The sequence below is a fragment of the Salvelinus fontinalis genome, chromosome 31 (assembly GCF_029448725.1).
Source record: "Salvelinus fontinalis isolate EN_2023a chromosome 31, ASM2944872v1, whole genome shotgun sequence".
In the NCBI taxonomy this organism is placed as follows: domain Eukaryota; kingdom Metazoa; phylum Chordata; class Actinopteri; order Salmoniformes; family Salmonidae; genus Salvelinus; species Salvelinus fontinalis.
Genome location: NC_074695.1, coordinates 34,569,002 through 34,592,382, shown reverse-complemented (window position 1 = coordinate 34,592,382; position 23,381 = coordinate 34,569,002). Strand labels below are relative to the sequence as shown.

The 23,381-nt window shown below is 43.7% G+C and overlaps 1 protein-coding gene across 2 annotated transcripts in view; it reads left to right on the top strand.

Annotated features, from left to right (window-relative positions):
- The window catches only part of cntn3a.1 (contactin 3a, tandem duplicate 1), a 112,249-nt gene that overhangs the window by 50,683 nt on the left and 38,185 nt on the right, over positions 1-23,381 (top strand). For both annotated transcript variants that reach the window (XM_055892351.1, XM_055892350.1), the window contains exons 6-7: positions 21,742-21,945; positions 22,209-22,311. In XM_055892351.1, the coding sequence (XP_055748326.1) occupies positions 21,742-21,945; positions 22,209-22,311 (307 nt within the window). The remainder of the gene's footprint in view (positions 1-21,741; positions 21,946-22,208; positions 22,312-23,381) is intronic.

Below are 23,381 nucleotides of genomic sequence, written 5' to 3'. Positions count from 1 at the left end.
TCGGTTATCTCCTGCTCCTCATGTGCTGCTTTCACCTGAGGATATTCATGAATCATGGGTCAATTCCTGACAGCATAGACTCCTCCTTTATGGCCAAAATCACTAATTTGTGACATTTGAATAACAGCCCCCGGTACTCCCATCGGTCTCCCAGTTACCAGCTACCAAGCCATGTGGCATGAGTCCTCATAAACTGATATGCCAACAATGCTACTAAAGTAACCCCTGCTACTACTGACACTGCGCATGACGCATACCTCAAACTCCCTCATTTGCGCCGTATCCAATTCCATGCTGTTACCATAGCCTCCTTTAATTACTGTCCCTACAGCAACTGCCGTGAGTAACTACTGCATGGAATCTGTCAAGTGTTCACCGGCTGAAATTGGGAAAGAGATTAATGAGTTGGAAGAATATCCAACCTAACAAAACTCTGAGTCACAGGTTTCTTGAAAGTTTACCATAGTGTCTGAAATGCCAACACTATCTCTTCTACTCTCACCATGATCTGGGTATGTGTAATGTTCAATTTAACATAATAGTCCCTATATTGTGCACAGTTAGCTGTCCTTCCTCTCTTATGAGTTATTTCCTGTCGGAAGTCTACATACACCTTAGCCAAATACATTTAAACATTTACATTTACATTTAAGTCATTTAGCAGACGCTCTTATCCAGAGCGACTTACAAATTGGTGCATTCACCTTATGACATCCAGTGGAACAGCCACTTTACAATAGTGCATCTAGATCTTTTAAGGGGGGGGGGGCAGAAGGATTGCTTTATCCTATCCTAGGTATTCCTTGAAGAGGTGGGGTTTCAGGTGTCTCCGGAAGGTGGTGATTGACTCCGCTGTCCTGGCGTCGTGAGGGAGTTTGTTCCACCATTGGGGTGCCAGAGCAGCGAACAGTTTTGACTGGGCTGAGCGGGAACTGTACTTCCTCAGTGGTAGGGAGGCGAGCAGGCCAGAGGTGGATGAACGCAGTGCCCTTGTTTGGGTGTAGGGCCTGATCAGAGCCTGAAGGTACTGAGGTGCCGTTCCCCTCACAGCTCCGTAGGCAAGCACCATGGTCTTGTAGCGGATGCGAGCTTCAACTGGAAGCCAGTGGAGAGAGCGGAGGAGCGGGGTGACGTGAGAGAACTTGGGAAGGTTGAACACCAGACGGGCTGCGGCGTTCTGGATGAGTTGTAGGGGTTTAATGGCACAGGCAGGGAGCCCAGCCAACAGCGAGTTGCAGTAATCCAGACGGGAGATGACAAGTGCCTGGATTAGGACCTGCGCCGCTTCCTGTGTGAGGCAGGGTCGTACTCTGCGGATGTTGTAGAGCATGAACCTACAGGAACGGGCCACCGCCTTGATGTTAGTGGAGAACGACAGGGTGTTGTCCAGGATCACGCCAAGGTTCTTAGCGCTCTGGGAGGAGGACACAGTGGAGTTGTCAACCGTGATGGCGAGATCATGGAACGGACAGTCCTTCCCCGGGAGGAAGAGCATCTCCGTCTTGCCGAGGTTCAGCTTGAGGTGGTGATCCGTCATCCACACTGATATGTCTGCCAGACATGCAGAGATGCGATTCGCCACCTGGTCATCAGAAGGGGGAAAGGAGAAGATTAATTGTGTGTCGTCTGCATAGCAATGATAGGAGAGACCATGTGAGGTTATGACAGAGCCAAGTGACTTGGTGTATAGCAAGAATAGGAGAGGGCCTAGAACAGAGCCCTGGGGGACACCAGTGGTGAGAGCGCGTGGTGAGGAGACAGATTCTCGCCACGCCACCTGGTAGGAGCGACCTGTCAGGTAGGACGCAATCCAAGCGTGGGCCGCGCCGGAGATGCCCAACTCGGAGAGGGTGGAGAGGAGGATCTGATGGTTCACAGTATCGAAGGCAGCCGATAGGTCTAGAAGGATGAGAGCAGAGGAGAGAGAGTTAGCTTTAGCAGTGCGGAGCGCCTCCGTGATACAGAGAAGAGCAGTCTCAGTTGAGTGACTAGTCTTGAAACCTGACTGATTTGGATCAAGAAGGTCATTCTGAGAGAGATAGCAGGAGAGCTGGCCAAGGACGGCACGTTCAAGAGTTTTGGAGAGAAAAGAAAGAAGGGATACTGGTCTGTAGTTGTTGACATCGGAGGGATCGAGTGTAGGTTTTTTCAGAAGGGGTGCAACTCTCGCTCTCTTGAAGACGGAAGGGACGTAGCCAGCGGTCAAGGATGAGTTGATGAGCGAGGTGAGGTAAGGTAGAAGGTCTCCGGAAATGGTCTGGAGAAGAGAGGAGGGGATAGGGTCAAGCGGGCAGGTTGTTGGGCGGCCGGCCGTCACAAGACGCGAGATTTCATCTGGAGAGAGAGGGGAGAAAGAGGTCAAAGCACAGGGTTGGGCAGTGTGAGCAGAACCAGCGGTGTCGTTTGACTTAGCAAAGGAGGATCGGATGTCGTCGACCTTCTTTTCAAAATGGTTGACGAAGTCGTCTGCAGAGAGGGAGGAGGGGGGGGGGGGGGGAGGAGGATTCAGGAGGGAGGAGAAGGTGGCAAAGAGCTTCCTAGGGTTAGAGGCAGATGCTTTAGCAGCAGAGACAGAAGAGGAAAATGTAGAGAGGAGGGAGTGAAAGGATGCCAGGTCCGCAGGGAGGCGAGTTTTCCTCCATTTCCGCTCGGCTGCCCGGAGCCCTGTTCTGTGAGCTCGCAATGAGTCGTCGAGCCACGGAGCGGGAGGGGAGGACCGAGCCGGCCTGGAGGATAGGGGACATAGAGAGTCAAAGGATGCAGAAAGGGAGGAGAGGAGGGTTGAGGAGGCAGAATCAGGAGATAGGTTGGAGAAGGTTTGGGCAGAGGGAAGAGATGATAGGATGAAAGAGGAGAGAGTAGCGGGGGAGAGAGAGCGAAGGTTGGGACGGCGCGATACCATCCGAGTAGGGGCAGTGTGGGAAGTGTTGGATGAGAGCGAGAGGGAAAAGGATGCAAGGTAGTGGTCGGAGACTTGGAGGGGAGTTGCAATGAGGTTAGTGGAAGAACAGCATCTAGTAAAGATGAGGTCAAGCGTATTGCCTGCCTTGTGAGTAGGGGGGGAAGGTGAGAGGGTGAGGTCAAAAGAGGAGAGGAGTGGAAAGAAGGAGGCAGAGAGGAATGAGTCAAAGGTAGACATGGGGAGGTTAAAGTCACCCAGAACTGTGAGAGGTGAGCCGTCCTCAGGAAAGGAGCTTATCAAGGCATCAAGCTCATTGATGAACTCTCCAAGGGAACCTGGAGGGCGATAAATGATAAGGATGTTAAGCTTGAAAGGGCTGGTAACTGTGACAGCATGGAATTCAAAGGAGGCGATAGACAGATGGGTAAGGGGAGAAAGAGAGAATGACCACTTGGGAGAGATGAGGATCCCGGTGCCACCACCCCGCTGACCAGAAGGTCTCGAGGTGTGCGAGAACACGTGGGCAGACAAAGAGAGAGCAGTAGGAGTAGCAGTGTTATCTGTGGTGAGCCATGTTTCCGTCAGTGCCAAGAAGTCGAGGGACTGGAGGGACGCATAGGCTGAGATGAGCTCTGCCTTGTTGGCCGCAGATCGGCAGTTCCAGAGGCTACCGGAGACCTGGAACTCCACGTGGGTCGTGCGGGCTGGGACCACCAGGTTAGGGTGGGCGCGGCCACGCGGTGTGAAGCGTTTGTATGGTCTGTGCAGAGAGGAGAGAACAGGGATAGACAGACACATAGTTGACAGGCTACAGAAGAGGCTACGCTAATGCAAAGGAGATTAGAATGACAAGTGGGCTACACGTCTCGAATGTTCAGAAAGTTAAGCTTACGTTGCAAAAAATAAATAAATAAAATAAAAGATCTTATTGACTAAAATGATATAGTACTGCTGGCTGGTGAAGTAGCCTGGCTAGCAGTGGCTGCTTGGTTCGAAAGTGAAGCTGGCTAGGTAACCTCGACAATTTCACTAAATTTCTCTAAACTACACAATTATCATGGATACAAGGACAGCAAAGACAACTAGCTAACACTACGCTAATCAAGTCGTTCCGTTGTAATGTAAGTTTCTACAGTGCTGCTATTCGGTAGAAGTTGGCTAGCTAGCAGTGTTGGCTAGGTAGGAGGACGGCAGCGCGGCAGGCGAAAAATAGCTGGCTAGCTAACCGATAATTACTCAAAGCTACACAATTATCTTAGATACAAAGATAGCAAAGAAAACTATGTAGCTAGCTAACACTACACAAGTCAAGTCGTTCCGTTGTAATGTAATCGTTTCTACAGTGCTGCTAATCGGTGGCTAGCTGGCTAGCTAGCAGGGTTGACTACGTTACGTTACGTTACGTTACGTTACGTTAGGACGAGAATACCTGGCTAGCGAACCTCAGCGAACCTCGATAACTACACAATTATCACCGATACAAAGACGGCTATGTAGCCAGCTAAGTAGCTAGCTAAGATCGAACAAATACAAATCAAAGATAGCAAAGACAACTGTGTAGTCAGCCAACACTACACTGATCAAGTCGTTCCGTTGTAATGCACTCGTTTCTACAATGCTGCTATTCGGTGGCAAGCTGGCTAGCTAGCAGTGTTGGCTACGTTGCGTTACGTTAGGGCGAAAATAGCTGGCTGGCGAACCTCAATAACTACACAATTATGTTTGATGCAAAGACGGCTATGTAGCTAGCTAAGATCAAACAAATCAAACCGTTGTACTGTAATGAAAATGAAAAACAGACCGTTGTACTATAATGAAATGTAATGAAAAGTTATACTACTATTCGGTAGACGGTGGACGTTTGCTAGCTGCTGGGCAGATAGCAGTGTGGACTACGATAGACGACGAAATACGATAATTACGCAATTATCTTTTATACACAGACGGCTAAGTAGCTAGCTAAGAAGAAATTGCTAAGGTTAGACAAATTAAACCGTTGTACTATAATGAAATGTAATGAAATGTAATGAAAAGTTATACTACCTGCAGAGCGAATGCAAATGCGACCGCTCGCTCCAAACCGCGCTCCAAACCAGTTCTTTACAATTACTGACATGTAATCCTAGTAAACATGCCGTTTTAGGTCAGTTAGGGTCACCAATTTATTTTAAGAATGTGAAATGTCAGAATAATAGTAGAGAGAATGATTTATTTCAGCTTTAATTTCTTTCATCACATTCAAAGTGGGTCAGAAGTTTACATACACTCAATTAGTATTTGGTAGCATTGCCTTAAAATTGTTTAACATGGGTCAAACGTTTCGGGTAGCCTTCCACAAGCTTCCCACAATAAGTTGGGTGAATTTTGGCCCATTCTTCCTAACAGAGCTGGTGTAACTGAGTCAGGTTTGTAGGCCTCCTTGCTCACACACTCTTTTTCAGTTCTGCCCACAAATTTCCTATAGGATTGAGGTCAGGGCTTTGTGATGGCCACTCCAATACCTTGACTATGTTGTCCTTATGCCATTTTGCCACAACATTGGAAGTATGCTTGGGGTCATTGTCCATTTAGAAGACCCATTTGCGACCAAGCTTTAACTTCCCGACTGATGTCTTGAGATGTTGCCTCAATATATCCACATAATTTTCCTGCCTCATGATGCCATCAATTTTGTGAAGTGCACCAGTCCCTCCTGCAGCAAAGCACCCCCACAACATGATGCTGCCACCCCCGTGCTTCATGGTTGGGATGGTGTTCTTCGGCTTGCTGGCCTCCCCCTTTTTCCTGCCAACATAACGATGGTCATTATGGCCAAACAGTTGTATTCTTGTTTCATCAGACCAAAGGACGTTTCTCCAAAAAGTACGATCTTTGTCCACATGTGTAGTTTCTAACCGTAGTCTGGCTTTTTATGGCGGTTTTGGAGCAGTTGCTTCTTCCTTGCGGAGCAGCCTTTAAGATTATGTTGATATAGGACTCGTTTTGCTGTGGATATATATACTTTTGTAACTGTTTCCTCCAGCATCTTCACAAGGTCCATTGCTGTTGTTCTGGGATTGATTTGCACTTTTCGCACCAAAGTACATTTATCTCTAGGAGACAGATCACGTCTCCTTCCTGAGCGGTATGACGGCTGTGTCGTCCCATGGTGTTTATAGTTGCATACTATTGTTTGTACAGATGAATGTGGAACCTTCAGGCATTTGGAAAAGGGACTTGTGTCATGCACAAAGTAGATGTCCTAACCGACTTGCCAAATCTACAGTTTGTTAACAAGAAATTTGTGGAGTGGTTTAAAAACAAGTTTTAATGACTCCAACCAAAGTGTATGTAAACTTCCGACTTCAACTTTACATAGTCTCTGGGAATGATACCATTCTACCACCACAACCTTAATTTATGAGCCCCCACAGATCTCCACCCCAGTCACAGTCCATCCCACTTAACAGCCCTATGTAAACATTCTGTCTCAACCACAGGCCTCATGTGTACCTCGCCTCCTGCTACAGATACATTTACACATATATCATTCCATCTAACCCATAACACAATAGTCTCTACTCCTAACGCTCTCCTACAGGTATAAACATACTACAACATTCCCAAATCAATTAGTCAATATACATCAGTCTCTCCTCTGGAACAATGATCACTCTTATGTTCCACGAAACCTAAAAATATATTGACTTGAAAAGGAAAGAGAAAAAAAGTGCATGTTTAATAATTTCACACCACCCTTGATGCGACTAAAACTGGGGAAAGAACCGTCCTTCCGCTTCGTTCTATGCCCATGTGATGTTGGTCTCCCTGCCGTCTGCTTCATTTTCATCCTTGGTTGTTAACGCAAAACACAGACTATGAGCCTTGTATGCAATTAATTGTACCGTATCATACAACAATTGATGAGATGTAACATAAAAATTCGGATGACATGGTAAAACAAAAGAAAACGAAAAAAACTTCATGGTTGACCCAAGCCATCATCCATTGAGTTCTCTAATAACCTCCCCGTCGGAGGACACTTAAAGATAAGACTTGTAGAGCCTCCCTAGGCCTAATAAATTTGACCAGTGCCCCCACCCATCACCGTTTGAAAGCAACTCTCTTTCGCTGTATCCCAATCATAAATACAACATTTAATACATTATCCAACCCAAATTCAGTCCTTAGTACTTTACTTTGAGTATGACTCAAATTCAAGCTTCTCAACCAAACACACACCATCCCGGGTTAGAATGTACATTTATAAACAATCTTTTTTTGCCGGTAATAACTCTTCTCATTACAGCCCTCCTTTGTCCCTGTTTTCCTGTCGCGAGTGGCCTGGTAATGAAAGATCGGTATCTCAATGCATACTTAGTCAAATTGTTCGCAGTGTGTAGACCCCCCCACCCCCCCTTTCTCCCGGCACTTATCATTCTAGCGTGTCTTTTTCAGATAGCGTAACAGTTCATCTTCCCAACGGCACATGTTAACTCTTGCCTGTCACATTTGATGGCCCTTGATAATGTCCCGATTTTCAATATACAAATAGGAACATGAGAGAAATGTGTATGTTATCTCTCTCCACGCTCACTCCACATGCACGGTCTCAGGACTCTGGTGCACTCCTGCCACCGGTACCCAGGTTAATGGCACGGACTCAGATAGGAGTGTTAAAAGTCACTGTCGCATTGAATGCCTTTCTTCACCTGGTTAGGGAGGGTTTTGAGGTTCACACAAGCTGTTTGTGACCAAATTATTCCTACATGCATTAAGACACTATCTGACGTCACCTTCCATAATAACCCCAAAAGAAGACAGATCAGAACAACAGTTTAGTTCAAGTAATTTCTGTTTCAGGAAATCCAGACAAGAATATAACAAATTACTACATTCACAATTTCTTAATAACATTATCTCTATGACAAATGTCAAAGAGCATAACAACATACTGTTACTGTTGAAACCATTTTCAAAATTAGTTCGTACTCCCATATTTTACTGGCGACCTCTCGGAAGAGTTACCAGATCAGGAAGTTAGCGCCCTAACCCATTGGGGAATCCCACACTCCAGTAGACACAATCTGGTGAAATTTGTATAGAAACAAAGACAAAAATGACATCAGCAATACACATATCACAATCCATTTGGAGTAACTGTCATCCCTTATTAACATATCTTTTTCCTTCTATATGCAGACTGAACAAGTACATTTGTATATTTACCCAAAGACCAGGGCCCCAGGGAACTGGTCATTTTCCTTTCGAACACATGATTCACCACGTGATTCAAAAACAACATGTTAAATCAAAAATAAACTAATGTGAATAACCAATCAACTTAGAATTACAACTCTTGATAACTCCATAAGGAAATCATAGTTTCTCATAAAGTAATGGTAAAATAGAATAGAGACAGGTGTTTTGTCATTCATTTTATAATTAAATCGCACCTGTTTCGATAATTTCTAGTGAGATTGATCAGGCCTCACCAGAAAGTCAGGGTACAGGGCATCCAACACCATTAAATATTTCCTTCCCCTTTTCTTCCGTCCTTCAGAAACCCTTTAAAACATTTAAAACATTTAAATCTTTCTGCATACCCAATTTAAAACCAAATTGGAAAGACCCCACTAAATAAATCCCATGGTATCAACACCTCTAATGCATATTCATAACCGGTAAATGTTGTGTGTGTGTGTGTGTGTGCGTGTGGTAAACCATACAGTAGGTCAAAAACACACATGAACAGGCCTTACTTATCTGGGAACTCAGTTTATGGCCTAATCCAGATATTTTTATACTTAAAACTGCCGAGTATCACTAACTGCTCTCCCTAATACCACAGTCCCCGGGAGCATTCCAATGAGAGATAAAGAAACTCCCTCCTCTTCTGGAAAAGAAAGTGTACATTTCGTTAGCATTCACTATGATACATTTTAATCGACAATCCACAATTATTAATTATAAACCAAACATGATAATGGTACATCGACTGTCCTTACTCCAATCATTATACGTTTGTTTTAATCCACACCATCGTTTATGTATCCTTTATTTAGCACGTACTACCCTTAGACACGGCGACTTTATCTCGCCACCGAGTCCAACGATTCACTGGTCTCTTTTCCCCCTTGATTTTCCATAACCACCGCACCACAATGTTCATGAACTAAAAAGTTAAAGGTTCATTTTAGGTTTAGTAACCCCTTTGCTAATTTCTCGTTACCCCTCCACCCTTTCGCCCATTCTAGAAATCTATTTCAGAATAAGATGACATAAAATGTAAATCTATTTCATAATAAAACCACATAAAATGAATCGAGATCAAAAAAATCTGCAACGAGTGTTTGGCCAGATCATTTTAATTTGTTACCTCTTTAGAATCCATCCCCCTGGCATTTCGCCTAGCATCCCCCTGGCATCCATCCCCCTGGCACTTCAACCCAACATACTTTTTCCTGTGGCAAATTTAGACAATTTCTCATCATAAGGAATCCGCAATATTTGATCCCTAGCCTCTATTAAAAAGTTGTGTAAGATATGTTCTCATACGTCTTCCTTCACATAGTGATTCATAGAGATTACAGTTTCTATCGATTGAACCAAGACCATACACTGCTATGTGAAAGTTTCCTGTTCCGCTAATGCTTACATGGCAGCACTTCCTTCGAATGCAGCAAGCTCCATTCCTACTTTACACTCATTCTTCCAATGTTGGATAGTCCCACATCTAAAACAGGGAGCTATCTCCCTACTCTTTAAAGTTTTTTCGCTACGTTTCTTTGTCTTACCTTGGCCATTGAAACCATTGTTAGTGATTTTCACTGTGGCCGTATTAATTAACCCCTTGCACATCTGCGAAGTGAGCGGAGTTATAATATTCCACTCTCAAAACACCTTGCTCTATTTCATCCACAACCACCCAGAATTGCAGTTTTGATCACAGGTTTCAAACTTGCCATCATAGCTGAAGTGCAATTTCTATCAATGTATCAGTATCAGTCTTTCTGTGGCTGAGTACTTCTACTAATTCCGGGTTTATCGGTTTGTATTTATTTGTTGGCAGAATGCTGACATCAAAACGCTGGTATATTGAGCTTTTGATTCGTTTTTTATGTCATTGTGCCAAGTCATAATTGCTTCCCTGAATTCTTAATTTGATTTGAATTCTCCGTCAGCAGGGAAATGTTGCCCAATTCTATCCAGTTTGCTTAATTCTTCCCATATTGGAGTCAAATTGGAAGAATGCTCGTGCAATTCTTTCAGCGCCTTCATGGCTTTATTAACCAGTCTAGCCCCGGGGTTCCGCTAGCGGAACTCCTCCCACATTCCACTGAAAAGGCAGAGCGCGAAATTCAAAAAATATTTTTGAGAAATATTTAACTTTCACACATTAACAAGTCCAATACAGCAAATGAAAGATAAACATCTTGTGAATCCAGTCAACATGTCCGATTTGTAAAATGTTTTACAGCGAAAACACCACGTATATTTATGTTAGCTCACCACCAAATACAAAAAAGCACAGACATTTTTCACAGCACAGGTAGCATGCACAAAACCAACCAAACTAACCAAGAACCAAACAAACTAACCAAGAAACAACTTCATCAGATGACAGTCTTATAACATGTTACACAATAAATCTGTTTTGTTCGAAAAATGTGCATATTTGAGCTATAAATCAGTTTTACATTGCAGCTACCATCACAGCTACCGTCACAAATAGCACCGAAGCAGCCAGAGTAATTATAGAGACCAACGTGATATACCTAAATACTCATCATAAAACATTTCTGAAAAATGCATGGTGTACAGCAAATGAAAGACAAGCATCTTGTGAATCCAGCCAATATTTCCGATTTGTTTAAGTGTTTTACAGCGAAACACAATATAGCATTGTATTAGCTTACTACAATAGCCTACCACACAACCGCATTCATTCATTCAAGGCACGTTAGCGATAGCAATAGGCACGTTAGCGATAGTGAATAAACCAGCAAAAGATATACATTTTTTCACTAACCTTCATAAACTTCATCAGATGACAGTCCTATAACATCATATTACACAATACATATATGGTTTGTTCGAAAATGTGCATATTTAGAGCTGATATCCGTGGTTATACATTCTGAAAACGTAGCATCTTTTTCCCAGAATGTCCGGATATTTCTCTGACACTCACCTATTCTGACCAAATAACTATTCATAAACATTACTAAAAAATACATGTTGTATGGGAAATGATAGATACACTAGTTCTTAATGCAATCGCCGTGTTAGAATTCTAAAAATAACTTCATTACGACATGCAGTTTACGTTATGGCGGGAGAGCGCCCAAAATCTGGGCGCAAACTAATAGTACACATGTTCGACAGATATATGAAATAACATCATAAATGGGTCCTACTTTTGTTGAGCTTCCATCAGAATGTTGTACAAGGGGTCCTTTGTCGGGAACAATCGTTGTTTGGTTTTAGAATGGCATTTTTCCCTCTCGAATGAGCAAGCAAAACTAGCCAAGTGGCGCTAAGCTCTCCTTCGTCACCAAACGCAAAGAACGCAACACGTCTAAACTCCCGAAAAAATGTCAATAATCTAATAAAACTATATTGAAAAAACATACTTTACGATGATATCTTCACATTTATCAAATAAAATCAAAGCCGGAGATATAAGACGTCTATAACGATTGCTTTTCAGAAGCCAATACTGGTGACCTTTATGCGCTTCCTGAACAAACGAATTCTGGGGTCATGTCATTCCAAGCTGTCTCTTTTGACCATAGAAAGAGATTGAGACCCCATTTCACCTCTCACAGCCTATTGACATCTAGTGGAAGGCGTATGAAGTGCATGTATAGTCATAAATCTCAAGCAAAATGATAGGGAGGGCCTGGAACAGAGCCTCGATTTGAGATTTTTCACTTTCTGACAGGAAGTTTGCTGCAAAATGAGTTCTGTTTTACTCACAGATATAATTCAAACGGTTTTAGAAACTTGAATGTTTTCTATCCAATAGTAATAATAATATGCATCTTGTACGAGCAAGAATAGAGTACGAGGCCGTTTAAATTGGGCACGATTTTCCTCCAAAGTGTAAATAGCGCCCTCTATCCTCAACAGGTTAAACTCCTCTTGCTCCCATTTACAGGGAGAATCGGGACCGTCTGTCACCATATTAGTAGTTATTATTCCCAAACCTCTCACATCGGTGTCCAGGGTGTTTAGATTTCTTCAGTCCCGTCTCTAATACACACCTTCTATTAACTTTTTTCCAAGGTAGTGCTACCCACTTCCCCAGATAATAGTTATGGTATTTGTGCCTATTAATTGGTCATGGCACTTAATACCTTGTATTAGAACCTATTCTATAGCGTCTGCAAATTTATTACTGAAGAATACGGATGACCTAATGTCTTATTCCAGTATTGTGCCTCAAATATCACTGTTGTTGATAACACACATTACCAAAATTATTCACACTTCTCTTCCTATTTCCACATAATCTGTCACGGTTCACCACGCCAACAGGGCATACAACCAACCTATCTTTATTACTACTGCTAATACACCTAAATACACCCAAATCCATCAGCGTTAAAATATCTTATGGCTTTTCATCTAACCCTGAATGGCAACTTTTCATCCTAGTACACAAGCATGTTACTTTATCCATCCACACACACTCTACTGCAGCATGGCCACTGCTGCTGAGACTTTCACCCTCTTGTTACAGGTTTAGCAGGGAACCAACCCCACCTGGTTCTTCCTCCTACGACTTACCCCTTGCTGGTACCAGCCTGCTCGGGCTTACCTTCCAGGAACTCACCCTATTCTTATAGTACTCACAGGAACCAACCCACTCAGGATTTCCCCCCTAGGACTTACCCTATACAGGTACCAACCTGTTTGGGCTTACCTTCCGGGACTTACCCCATACTTATAGTAGTCACATGAACTAACCCATTCGGGATTTATCCCCTAGGACTTACCCTATACAGGTACCAACCTGTTTGGGCTTACCTTCCGGGACTTACCATATACTTTATGGTACTAGCAGGAACCAACCTACACGGGATTTACCCCCTAGGACTTACCCTTTACAGGTATCAACCTGTTCGGGCTTACCTTTCCGGGACTAACCATATACCGCAAAGCTGTGACCGGTCGTAATACAATGGGACCACTGAATAAGCTCAGGCTTTCTAGGTCCGTATCCTATGATTAGTTCAGCCTACGAATCTCATCTCCCCAAAATGTCAAAACTAATGGTAACAGGTGTAGGAACTGTGCCTACACTACCTTATTTCTGGTGCCAGCTCCTGTTTCACTGATTCGGAATCTTTAGTTTGACTGCAAAGTGTGGTGAACCCTGCTCGCAGCTCCAACTGTTAGGTTCTAATCATCAGAGTAAGAACTCGACGGACACTATGAAAGCTTAAACCAAGTTTAATCGCCCATTGGGTCAATACAGCTGCATCAGACAAAGGCATTTTTCACACAAGCACTGATATTTAACCCTTTCTCCTAGGCTGAGTCTCCTTGTACCATCTGAACAGCCAATGCATCGCTGTTGCTAGACAGAACCTTAGTGATATCTGTTCTTCCTCACTTCATCTGACCTGACCTCTACCCCAAAGTGCTCACTCCTCCCCAACTCAAGGCTGTCATGTTGATTGGTACCATACTGTGTCTCTTCTCCTCCCAGAGGATCCCTCCCATAGGATCCCTGATGGCTAACAATAACATATCCTGACATAATGTAAAAGTTATACATGACCCTCTCTTCCTCAGTGACATGAATAAGTATATTTCATATTCTCAGAACCCAACAATACTCTTTCAAAATGCTGATGTTTATTTAGTTATGGATCCACAAATGACTGTGGGAATAAATATCACTGAATTACAGAAATATTGGAACAAAGTTGTCTAATGAAGGTAAACAAAATGTTGCTTACTGGAAAATACTCTTTCAAACATACACGGTGACGTTGTACAACACTATTATGGTTATTAGCAGGTACAGTACAGTAGCTGGACAATAGACTTGCCTAGAAGGAGGGTCGGGGGAGAATTCTATTGTCAAATGTATTTCTTAGTTAGGTTGGCTGTATCACACCCGGCCGTGATTGGTTGCAATTTCAGTTTAATCCACCAGTAAAGACAAAACAAATAGTTCAACAAAAAGTATTATTATTATTATTATGTATCACATCCGACCGTGATTGGGAGTCCCATAGGGCATTGCACAATTGGCCCAGCGTTTCTCTCCCTCTAAAAACAGAAATACATGTTTTGGCCTTTACAAATATTATTTTGGCCTTTATTCAGATTACAATCTCTCACCTTCGTTTTTTTTTAAAACTAAATAACCTCCAAAATATTGTTATATATTATCAAGTTATTATATTATCAAGTTGATGGCACAGTCATATATCCTCCAATCCTCTATATGTAATTATTCTATATATCATATTTTTCGATATACTGTAGGCAACATGAGTCTTACTAGTGTTGAGTAATGTGCTGTTAAAAGTGGTGTAGGTCTTATTTATTTAAAGAGCATATTGAAGTCAGTTTCTTCAAATCCTATTGCTTCTATTTCAGCACCAGACATGCATGGAGACTGATCTTGATAAATCAATGAGATTTTATTTTGACTGAATCGGTTTGGGTATTGGTTAGACTACAATTATACAATTTGGTTGTAGAAATGTTATGCTCTTGGTGTAACCTTTATTTAACTAGGCAAGTCAGTTAAGAGCAAATTCTTATTTACAAGGATGGCCTACTCCTTCCTCCCCATCGGGGAATTGAACCCCAGTCTCCCGCATGACACAGGGATTCTTTAGCTAAAGCGTAAGTACTGTAGCCTACTCCCAACCGTGTAAGGGCTGTTGTCCTCCTCTTCCTCGGACGAGGAGAGGAGAGAAGGATCAGTGGACCAATACGCAGCAGTAGGAAAATAAGCCATCTTTTATTGAATAGGACGGCAAAACGAAAACAAAACACTTACAAAACTAACAAAATAAGAAAACGACGTAGACTAAATCTGAACATGAACTTTACATAACTACACGTAGAACTCACGGACAGGAACAGACTACATCAAACGAACAGCCAAACAGTCCCGTATGGTACAGACATCGACGACACAGGAGACAATCACCCACAAACAAACAGTGAGAACACCCTACCTAAATATGACTCAATTAGAGGAAAACGCAAAACACCTGCCTCTAATTAAGAGCCATACCAGGCAACCCAAAACCAACATAGAAACAGAAAACATAGACTGCCCACCCAAAACTCACGCCCTGACCATCATACACATACAAAAACAACAGAAAACAGGTCAGGAACGTGACAGAACCCCCCCCTCAAGGTGCGAACGCCGGGCGCACCAGCACAAAGTCCAGGGGAGGGTCTGGGTGGGCATCTGACCACGGTGGTGGCTCAGGCTCCGGACGCTGTCCCCACACCACCATAGTCACTCCCCGCTTCTGTATTCCCCTCCCAATGACCACCCTCCAACTAAAACCCCCTAAATGAAAGGCCAGCACCGGGATAAGGGGCAGCACCGGGATAAGGGGCAGCACCGGGATAAGGGGCAGCACCGGGATAAGGGGCAGCACCGGGATAAGGGGCAGCACCGGGATAAGGGGCAGCACCGGGATAAGGGGCAGCACCGGGACAAGGGGCGGCAGGTCCCGGCTGAGGGGCTCTGGCAGGTCCCGGCTGAGGGGCTCTGGCAGGTCCCGGCTGAGGGGCTCTGGCAGGTCCCGGCTGAGGGGCTCTGGCAGGTCCCGGCTGAGGGGCTCTGGCAGGTCCCGGCTGAGGGGCTCTGGCAGGTCCCGGCTGGACGGCTCTGGCTGGTCCCGGCTGGACGGCTCTGGCTGGTCCCGGCTGGACGGCTCTGGCTGGTCCCGGCAGGACGGCTCTGGCTGGTCCCGGCAGGACGGCTCTGGCTGGTCCCGGCAGGACGGCTCTGGCTGGTCCCGGCAGGACGGCTCTGGCTGGTCCCGGCAGGACGGCTCTGGCTGGTCCCGGCAGGACGGCTCTGGCTGGTCCCGGCAGGACGGCTCTGGCTGGTCCCGGCAGGACGGCTCTGGCTGGTCCCGGCAGGACGGCTCTGGCTGGTCCTGGCTGGACGGCTCTGGCCCGACGGGCAGCTCTGTAGGGAGGAGACGGAGAGACAGCCTGGTGCGTGGTATAGGCACTGGCTGCGCTGGAGAGGAGGAAACAGCTGGAGAGAGAACCCGGAGAGACAGCCTGGTACGGGGGGCTGCCACCGGAGGACTGGTACATGGAGGTGGCACCGGGTATACCGGACCGTGAAGGAGGACACGTGCTCTTGAGCACCGAGCCTGCCCAACCTTACCAGGTTGAATGGTGCCCGTAGCCCTGCCAGTGCGGCGAGGTGGAATAGCCCGCACTGGGCTATACTGACGAACCGGGGACACCAATCGTAAGGCTGGTGTCATGTATGCCGGCCCGAGGAGACGCACTGGTGGCCAGATGCGTTGGGCCGGCTTCATGACATCCGGCTCGATGCCCAACTTAGCCCTCCCAGTGCGGCAAGGTGGAATAGCCCGCACTGGGCTAAGCACGCGTACTGGGAACACCGTGCGCTTTACCGCATAACACGGTGTCTGCCCAGTACGACGCCCTCTCACTCCACGGTAAGCACGGGGAGTTGGCTCAGGTATCCTACCCGGCTTTGCCACACTCCTCGTGTGCCCCCCCCCCCCCCAAGACATTTTTGGGTCTGACTCACGGGTTCCCAACCGCGTCGCCGCGCTGCCTCCTCATACCAGCGCCTCTCTGCCTTCGCTGCTTCCAACTCCGCCTTGGGACGGCGATATTCCCCTGGCTGAGCCCAGGGTCCTTTACCGTCCAGGATCTCCTCCCAAGTCCAGGAGTCCTGGTTGCTCTGTTGAGCTTTCCCTTGCCGCTTGGTCCTAGTTTGGTGGGTGATTCTGTAAGGGCTGTTGTCCTCCTCTTCCTCGGACGAGGAGAGGAGAGAAGGATCAGTGGACCAATACGCAGCAGTAGGAAAATAAGCCATCTTTTATTGAATAGGACGGCAAAACGAAAACACTTACAAAACTAACAAAATAAGAAAACGACTTAGACGAAATCTGAACATGAACTTTACATAACTACACGTAGAACTCACGGACAGGAACAGACTACATCAAACGAACGAACAGCCAAACAGTCCCGTATGGTACAGACATCGACGACACAGGAGACAATCACCCACAAACAAACAGTGAGAACACCCTACCTAAATATGACTCTCAATTAGAGGAAAACGATAAACACCTGCCTCTAATTAAGAGCCATACCAGGCAACCCAAAACCAACATAGAAACAGAAAACATAGACTGCCCACCCAAAACTCACGCCCTGACCATCATACACATACAAAAACAACAGAAAACAGGTCAGGAACGTGACAAACCGTCACGTTGTACAGCGCCATATTTTCTGTTCCATCCTAACGGAAACCCAAAGGTGGCCAGCAGAGATAGGTGGGAGGGGCTGAGGGAAGCTGAGGGTTGGGATGTGGAATTGGAGACAAGTGGGAGTGGAGGTGCTGGGCGGGGGATAGAATGAAGGTCAAAGATAAAAGTATAAAAAATAAAGTAAAAATAAAACATAACAAAAAGTAAGTTTGAATGACACTGAGGGGCAGTGTTTTTACAGCTAATGCCGGTTTGCTTGAGGCTGATGCCGTGCAAGTGTTTGTACACATGCAAATACACACACTCTCATTTAAATGCACACATGTGCACATACACGGACACACACACAGGTAAATAGTGCCATACATGCACTCAAACATATTCAGCTGGCCTTGCTGTTATGATTTTTGTTGTCCTTGATGTCTTTGTTGTTTTTTGCTATGTTGTTTTCTGTTTTCCTTTGTCTTTCTCTTTTTTCTCTTTTGTTCATTTGTTGGTTGTTGGTGCATTGGGGGGGGGGGGGGGTGTTGGGGGTGGGGAATGGAATTATTATTACATTTTCTCAGTGGGGGGGACTGTGGAGGGGTCTCGGATGGTTGAGGGGCAGCTCTTAGAGAACTGGGGGGGGGGGGGGGGGGGGGGGGTCTTGGTGGGCTGGCAGTTGGGAGCTTGGGCCGGTGGCTGATGGATCGCTGGTTCGGGTCCCCGTTTTTGACCTTGTGGGAGATCTGTCAGCGTGCCCTTGAGCAGGGCGTTGACCCTGGTTGCTTCTGTGTATCGCTCTGGATGGAAGTCTGTTAGATGATTAATGTGATGCAGTTGTTGAGCGGCTTCACTGCAAGTATATTGTATGTTTTAAACATTCAATAAAAAAATATTTTAAAAATAATAATGCTGTGGGGTTGCTTTGCTGGCTCTGGTACAGGGGGACCTTGAACCTGTGCAAGACATCATGAAATTAGCAGATTATCAAGTTGTTTTGGAGTGCAATGTTCAACCCAGTGTCCAACAACTGAGTCTCTGTTATCGAAAATCCCCCATAACCTTCAACTGAGTCTCAGTTGTTTGGTAAAATTACATATGACAGATGGTTACTTAAGGCAAAAACAAAAGTAGGGTGTGTGGTTGGTTGGTCGGTTGGTCGGTCAGGGTGGATGGATGGGTAGGTATGTAATGCGAACATCTAGCAACCGAAAGATTGCGAGTTTGAATCTCATCATGGTCAATTTGAGCTAATTAGCAACTTTTCAACTACTTGCTACTTATAACCTACTTTGCAACTAATTAGCATGTTAGCTAACCCTCCCCCTAAGCCTTAACCCTTTTAGCTAAACCTTGCCCTAACCCTAACCGTAACCCTTTAACCTAACTCATAAACATAACCCTAACCTTAACCCCTAACACCTAGCCTAGCTAACGTTAGCCATCTAGCAACCTAGCTAGAATTTGTAACATATCATAAGTTTCGCAAATACGTAACATAGTATGTTTTGAAAATTCGTAACATATTCTACGGTTTTCAAATTTGTAAAATATAATATGAATTGTAATTTGTAACATATCATACGAAATGGGTGATGGACATCCACAAATTAATACATACCATATGAAATGCAACAAAAATAGAGTGTCTTGGATTTACGTACAGAATAATACGAAATGCTGATATGAAACGTAACATATCATACTATGAGACCAGGTTGTGTCCAAAGGCTGTGCAATCAAGTACAAGCAGTACCTGCAGTTTTATATTTCTCCACCCTCTAACCATTTAAAGGAAATTGAAGCCGCTTTTCATAATACATCAGCTAAATGGAACAACAAAGGAAAACCTGTCAATCCATGTCAGTCCACGGCACATTATTGACCAACCACAGAAGTTCTGGAGTGATTCAGTATACTGCTCCTGCTTCCTGTTTCCGGGATCATTACTCAACTTTAACCAGTCAATTAGTAACCTTTTTGTTCCTCTTATTCCTGTTTGTCACCCCCTCGCATGTTTGGATGATGTTGTTTCAAACACAAACATAAAAAATGCATAGGCTTGTCAGGATGAACACTGAATGTATTATTAATGGGTGAAGAAGATCTCCTGTGTCTCTGCAGCAGATGTACATGTATCAAACCAATAAGTCTTTGATGCTACAAGTCATGTATACCAAGGTGCTGTTCAAAGGGGGCCCTATATTACAAATGTGTATTTATCTATTTATCTATGCAGTTTAGTGGGTACCTACAGTAGCTACATATCTACATTTCAATGCGTAGGCCTACTGTAATAGTATTGGGATGCAATCATAAGCATTACATAAAAGGTTTATCAATAGTAATGTGCTTATGTCAACAATTGTCTGTACAGAATACATGGTGTGTAATATAAACAATGCAATTGTTTATTGATGAATGTCAATGCAATAATTACATACTTTAACTTTTGCCGTACTTACATACCACTCTCAGAATAATAGTCAAGCAATCACTACAAATGGAACTCATCCCTGTACATCACAGGACGCTTCTGAGGGGAGGACGGCTCATAATAATGTCTGGAACGGAGCAAATGTAATGGCATCAAACACATGGAAACTATGTGTTTGATGTATTTGATACCCTTCCACTCATTAATTCAATGAGAACACAACTCGTTTCACAATTATTCCCAATACTACACTGCAGAGTCATCTATTAAACAGGCTTTACCAACAGGAATGATTGCTTTTGGGACAGGGAAACAACTTGGTCCAGAGCAAACTATCCTGAGGGGTATACCATGACGCTAGCTAGATCTACTCAGGACTCAAAAAGCATGTGGAACTGCAGCCCTTCAGGACCTCCTATGAAGAACATTGACTCAGTGGAGGATCCTCAGAGGAGGAAGGCGAGGACCATACTACTCAGTGAATTTCATACAAATAAAAATAGTGAAACATTAAAAAGGTTATCCTTTTTAGATAAAACTGTACTAAAAATATTCTCATGTCACCAAATAACTGATTAAAACACAATGTTTTGTAATGACAACTGCACTCTGTAGGGAAGCACCATGGTGTACCAGAGGACAGCTATTTTCTGTACTCCTCTGGGTAACTGACTTCAATGCAAAACCTAGGAAGCTCATGGTTCTCACAGTGTAACTGCTAAATGGCTTTCTGTACTACTGTGTGATTGTACACATGGATTGGATTGGGGTTTACTAAGGCGTTAGTTATAGTAGCTATGTTGACTAGGATGTTAGCTAATATGGTGACAACATTGTAGGCTGTGTGTAGAGGTTATGGTATGAAGGTTTGGCTTGGAGAGGTTTTTTCGCCTGGTCACAGACAGCTGTTGTGTTGTCCACTGAAGTCCTCAAGCGAAGGGAAACTGTGAGAAAAGGAGAGTGCGTAGATGTGAGGATGCTGTTTGTATGGCTGCTATGAAAGTGAATTGTGTGTGCGGATGATCAGGGGTGTATTCATTCCGCCAATTCTGTTGCAAAACTTTTCTTAAACAGAAGCAAACGAAATTAAACAGGGATGGATCTACCCGAATTTGTTTTGCAACGGTTTGGACGAATGATTACACCCTAGATCAGCTAGATGCAGGCAAGAGTGTGCAAAGCAGTATTGAATATGTCACTGTCTGTCACCTTGATTACTTCAATGTGTTTCTCTACCTGTGCACCTACGTTATAAACTTTCATTTATAGGCTAGGTTGTAGCATCCACATGATGGGTATAGGGAAATTCGAATAGCTATTGATGTTACTGTACATTGAGCTGGGTGAGTGCAATATGAATGACAGCCAGTCATCCAAAATGCTGTAATAGAAATAAGGCCATCTTCATAAAACATTTTTTTAAAAACGTGCTCCCTAATCTTAAACGGCACTGACCCCCACTGGTTTAGCTGTAATGGAAAGTTTGTATCCTGTATATTTGACTGTGATATGTGGTTGTTTCAGCTAGCTATCTTAAGATGAATGCACTTACTGTAATTCTCTCTGGATAAGAGCATCTGCTCAATGACTAAAATGTAAAATGTAAATGTTTTACATACAGATCTCATATTACTCTATTGAATTATTATTTAAATGTGTTATTTCATATTTATGTCACAAATGTATAATTTGTAAATGTTTTAGATGTGCTACATTTGACTGTGCAAAACCTAGCAGTAGTACTTATATATCTGAGAGTGAGGCAGATATATAGCATTTTGCAGCAAAAAAAATCATCAAGTGATTGATTTTAAACAAATTGAGCACCATGCCATGATTAGATAGTGAAAAGAAACAGAACAATAATAGCTAATTTACCAACGTATCTGAAAATGGATACATAGCGTTTTGGAATGAAACTCTTCATATATTTATACTCCCCCTTCTTTCCACAGAGCTCACCTTCACCTGGATCTTTAATGAGTACCCATCCTTTGTGATGCAAGACACTCGTCGCTTCGTATCTCAAAAGACGGGTAACCTGTACATTGCCATGGTGGAGCCATCAGACGTGGGCAACTACACCTGTGTGGTGACCAACACAGTCACCAAAAGTAGCATTCAAGGCCCCCCCACCCCTTTAGTGCTACGTGTTGATGGTAGGGCTTTCAAAGTGTACCACTGGTGTACATTACACATGCTGTATCATCAAACGATTTCCAAACAGTAACATCATACTTTTTTACATTACTGTGTTCTTCAGTGAAGAGGTTTGTTAATAAATAACATAAGCGAACAAACCACAAACAAACACACTATCCAATATTGCAGCTCACCCACCTGAACTGGAATGCCTCTTTTTGAATGATTTGTTAATTAAATGTGTATTATGTATGTTACCTGTTTGTTGCTACTCCTTTAGGTGTAATGGGTGAATATGAGCCAAAGATTGAAATCCAGCTTCCCGACGTCATACCTGTGGCCAAGAGTTCCACTGTCAAACTGGAGTGTTTTGCACTGGGAAAGTAGGTCCTAATCTGTATCACACTAGAATAACAGAGTTAAGATCATAATGTAAACTCACTCCACAGTAGGGCTGGGTCGATAAACTGAAAATTACAGACTTCCTCTTATCAAAACAATTTAGCTTACATCGGTTATTTTCAGTGATTAGGCTACACAGCGTTTCTGCCGATTTTTTTGGTTTCTGAACAGCAGTGTTCATTAACCTTTTTGACATAGCCTACCAAAAGACCAGAAGGCCTATGCTAGCAATTGTGGCTTGATGCCCTATTACTGGTTAGATTGCAAAGTAAAGAGTTGATATTCTTGATCGGCAGACCATTTTTGAGCTGCATATTTGTTAATGGAAATCCTCTCTCTACAATTTGACGATTGCGCCTCATACTGTTCAGCAATCCGCTGCCTCACTTGACCTGTTAACAGTTTTTCAAGTCATCAGTCTCAAGTTGAGTCTTGAGGCTCCAAGTCAAGTCTTAAGTTCCTTTCTTTTCTATCAAGATGAGTCTCAGGTCAACAAATGTGCGACTTGAGTAGTCTATGTTATGTGGCTCGAGTCCACACCTCTGCCTATAAGCCTACCAATGAGGCGTTTTTGTAGGAAATTACATTTACCGTTAGATCAATTGCATGGCTATCTAGCAAGAATATCATTTTTAGAGTTAGCAATTTAGCTAATGTGTTTTTAGTTTCCACTTCCTCAGGTGGTGAATTATATAGCATATAGGCTATAGGCCATAGGTTATAGAAGATCTAGTCAAATTAATCTCAAAATAGCCCAAATGAAATCTGATTATTCTGGATACTATTTTGGAATGTTGCACATAATAATATCGATCATGGATTCCCTGAACATGTGAGATGAAATAGCTAACTTCTTGCCTTACTTCTTAATGACAATGGGAAAAGTTAGTCTAGAGCACTGCCACTAATGAAAAGTAACTGTGCATTAAAAAAAATATATATATTTTTATTGAGCAAAATGGGCCAATTTATCATGATATTACTTTTTGTTCATATCGCCCAGCTCTATTCCAAAGCTTTAAATGTCTCCACTTGTGCTGAGGAATTGCTA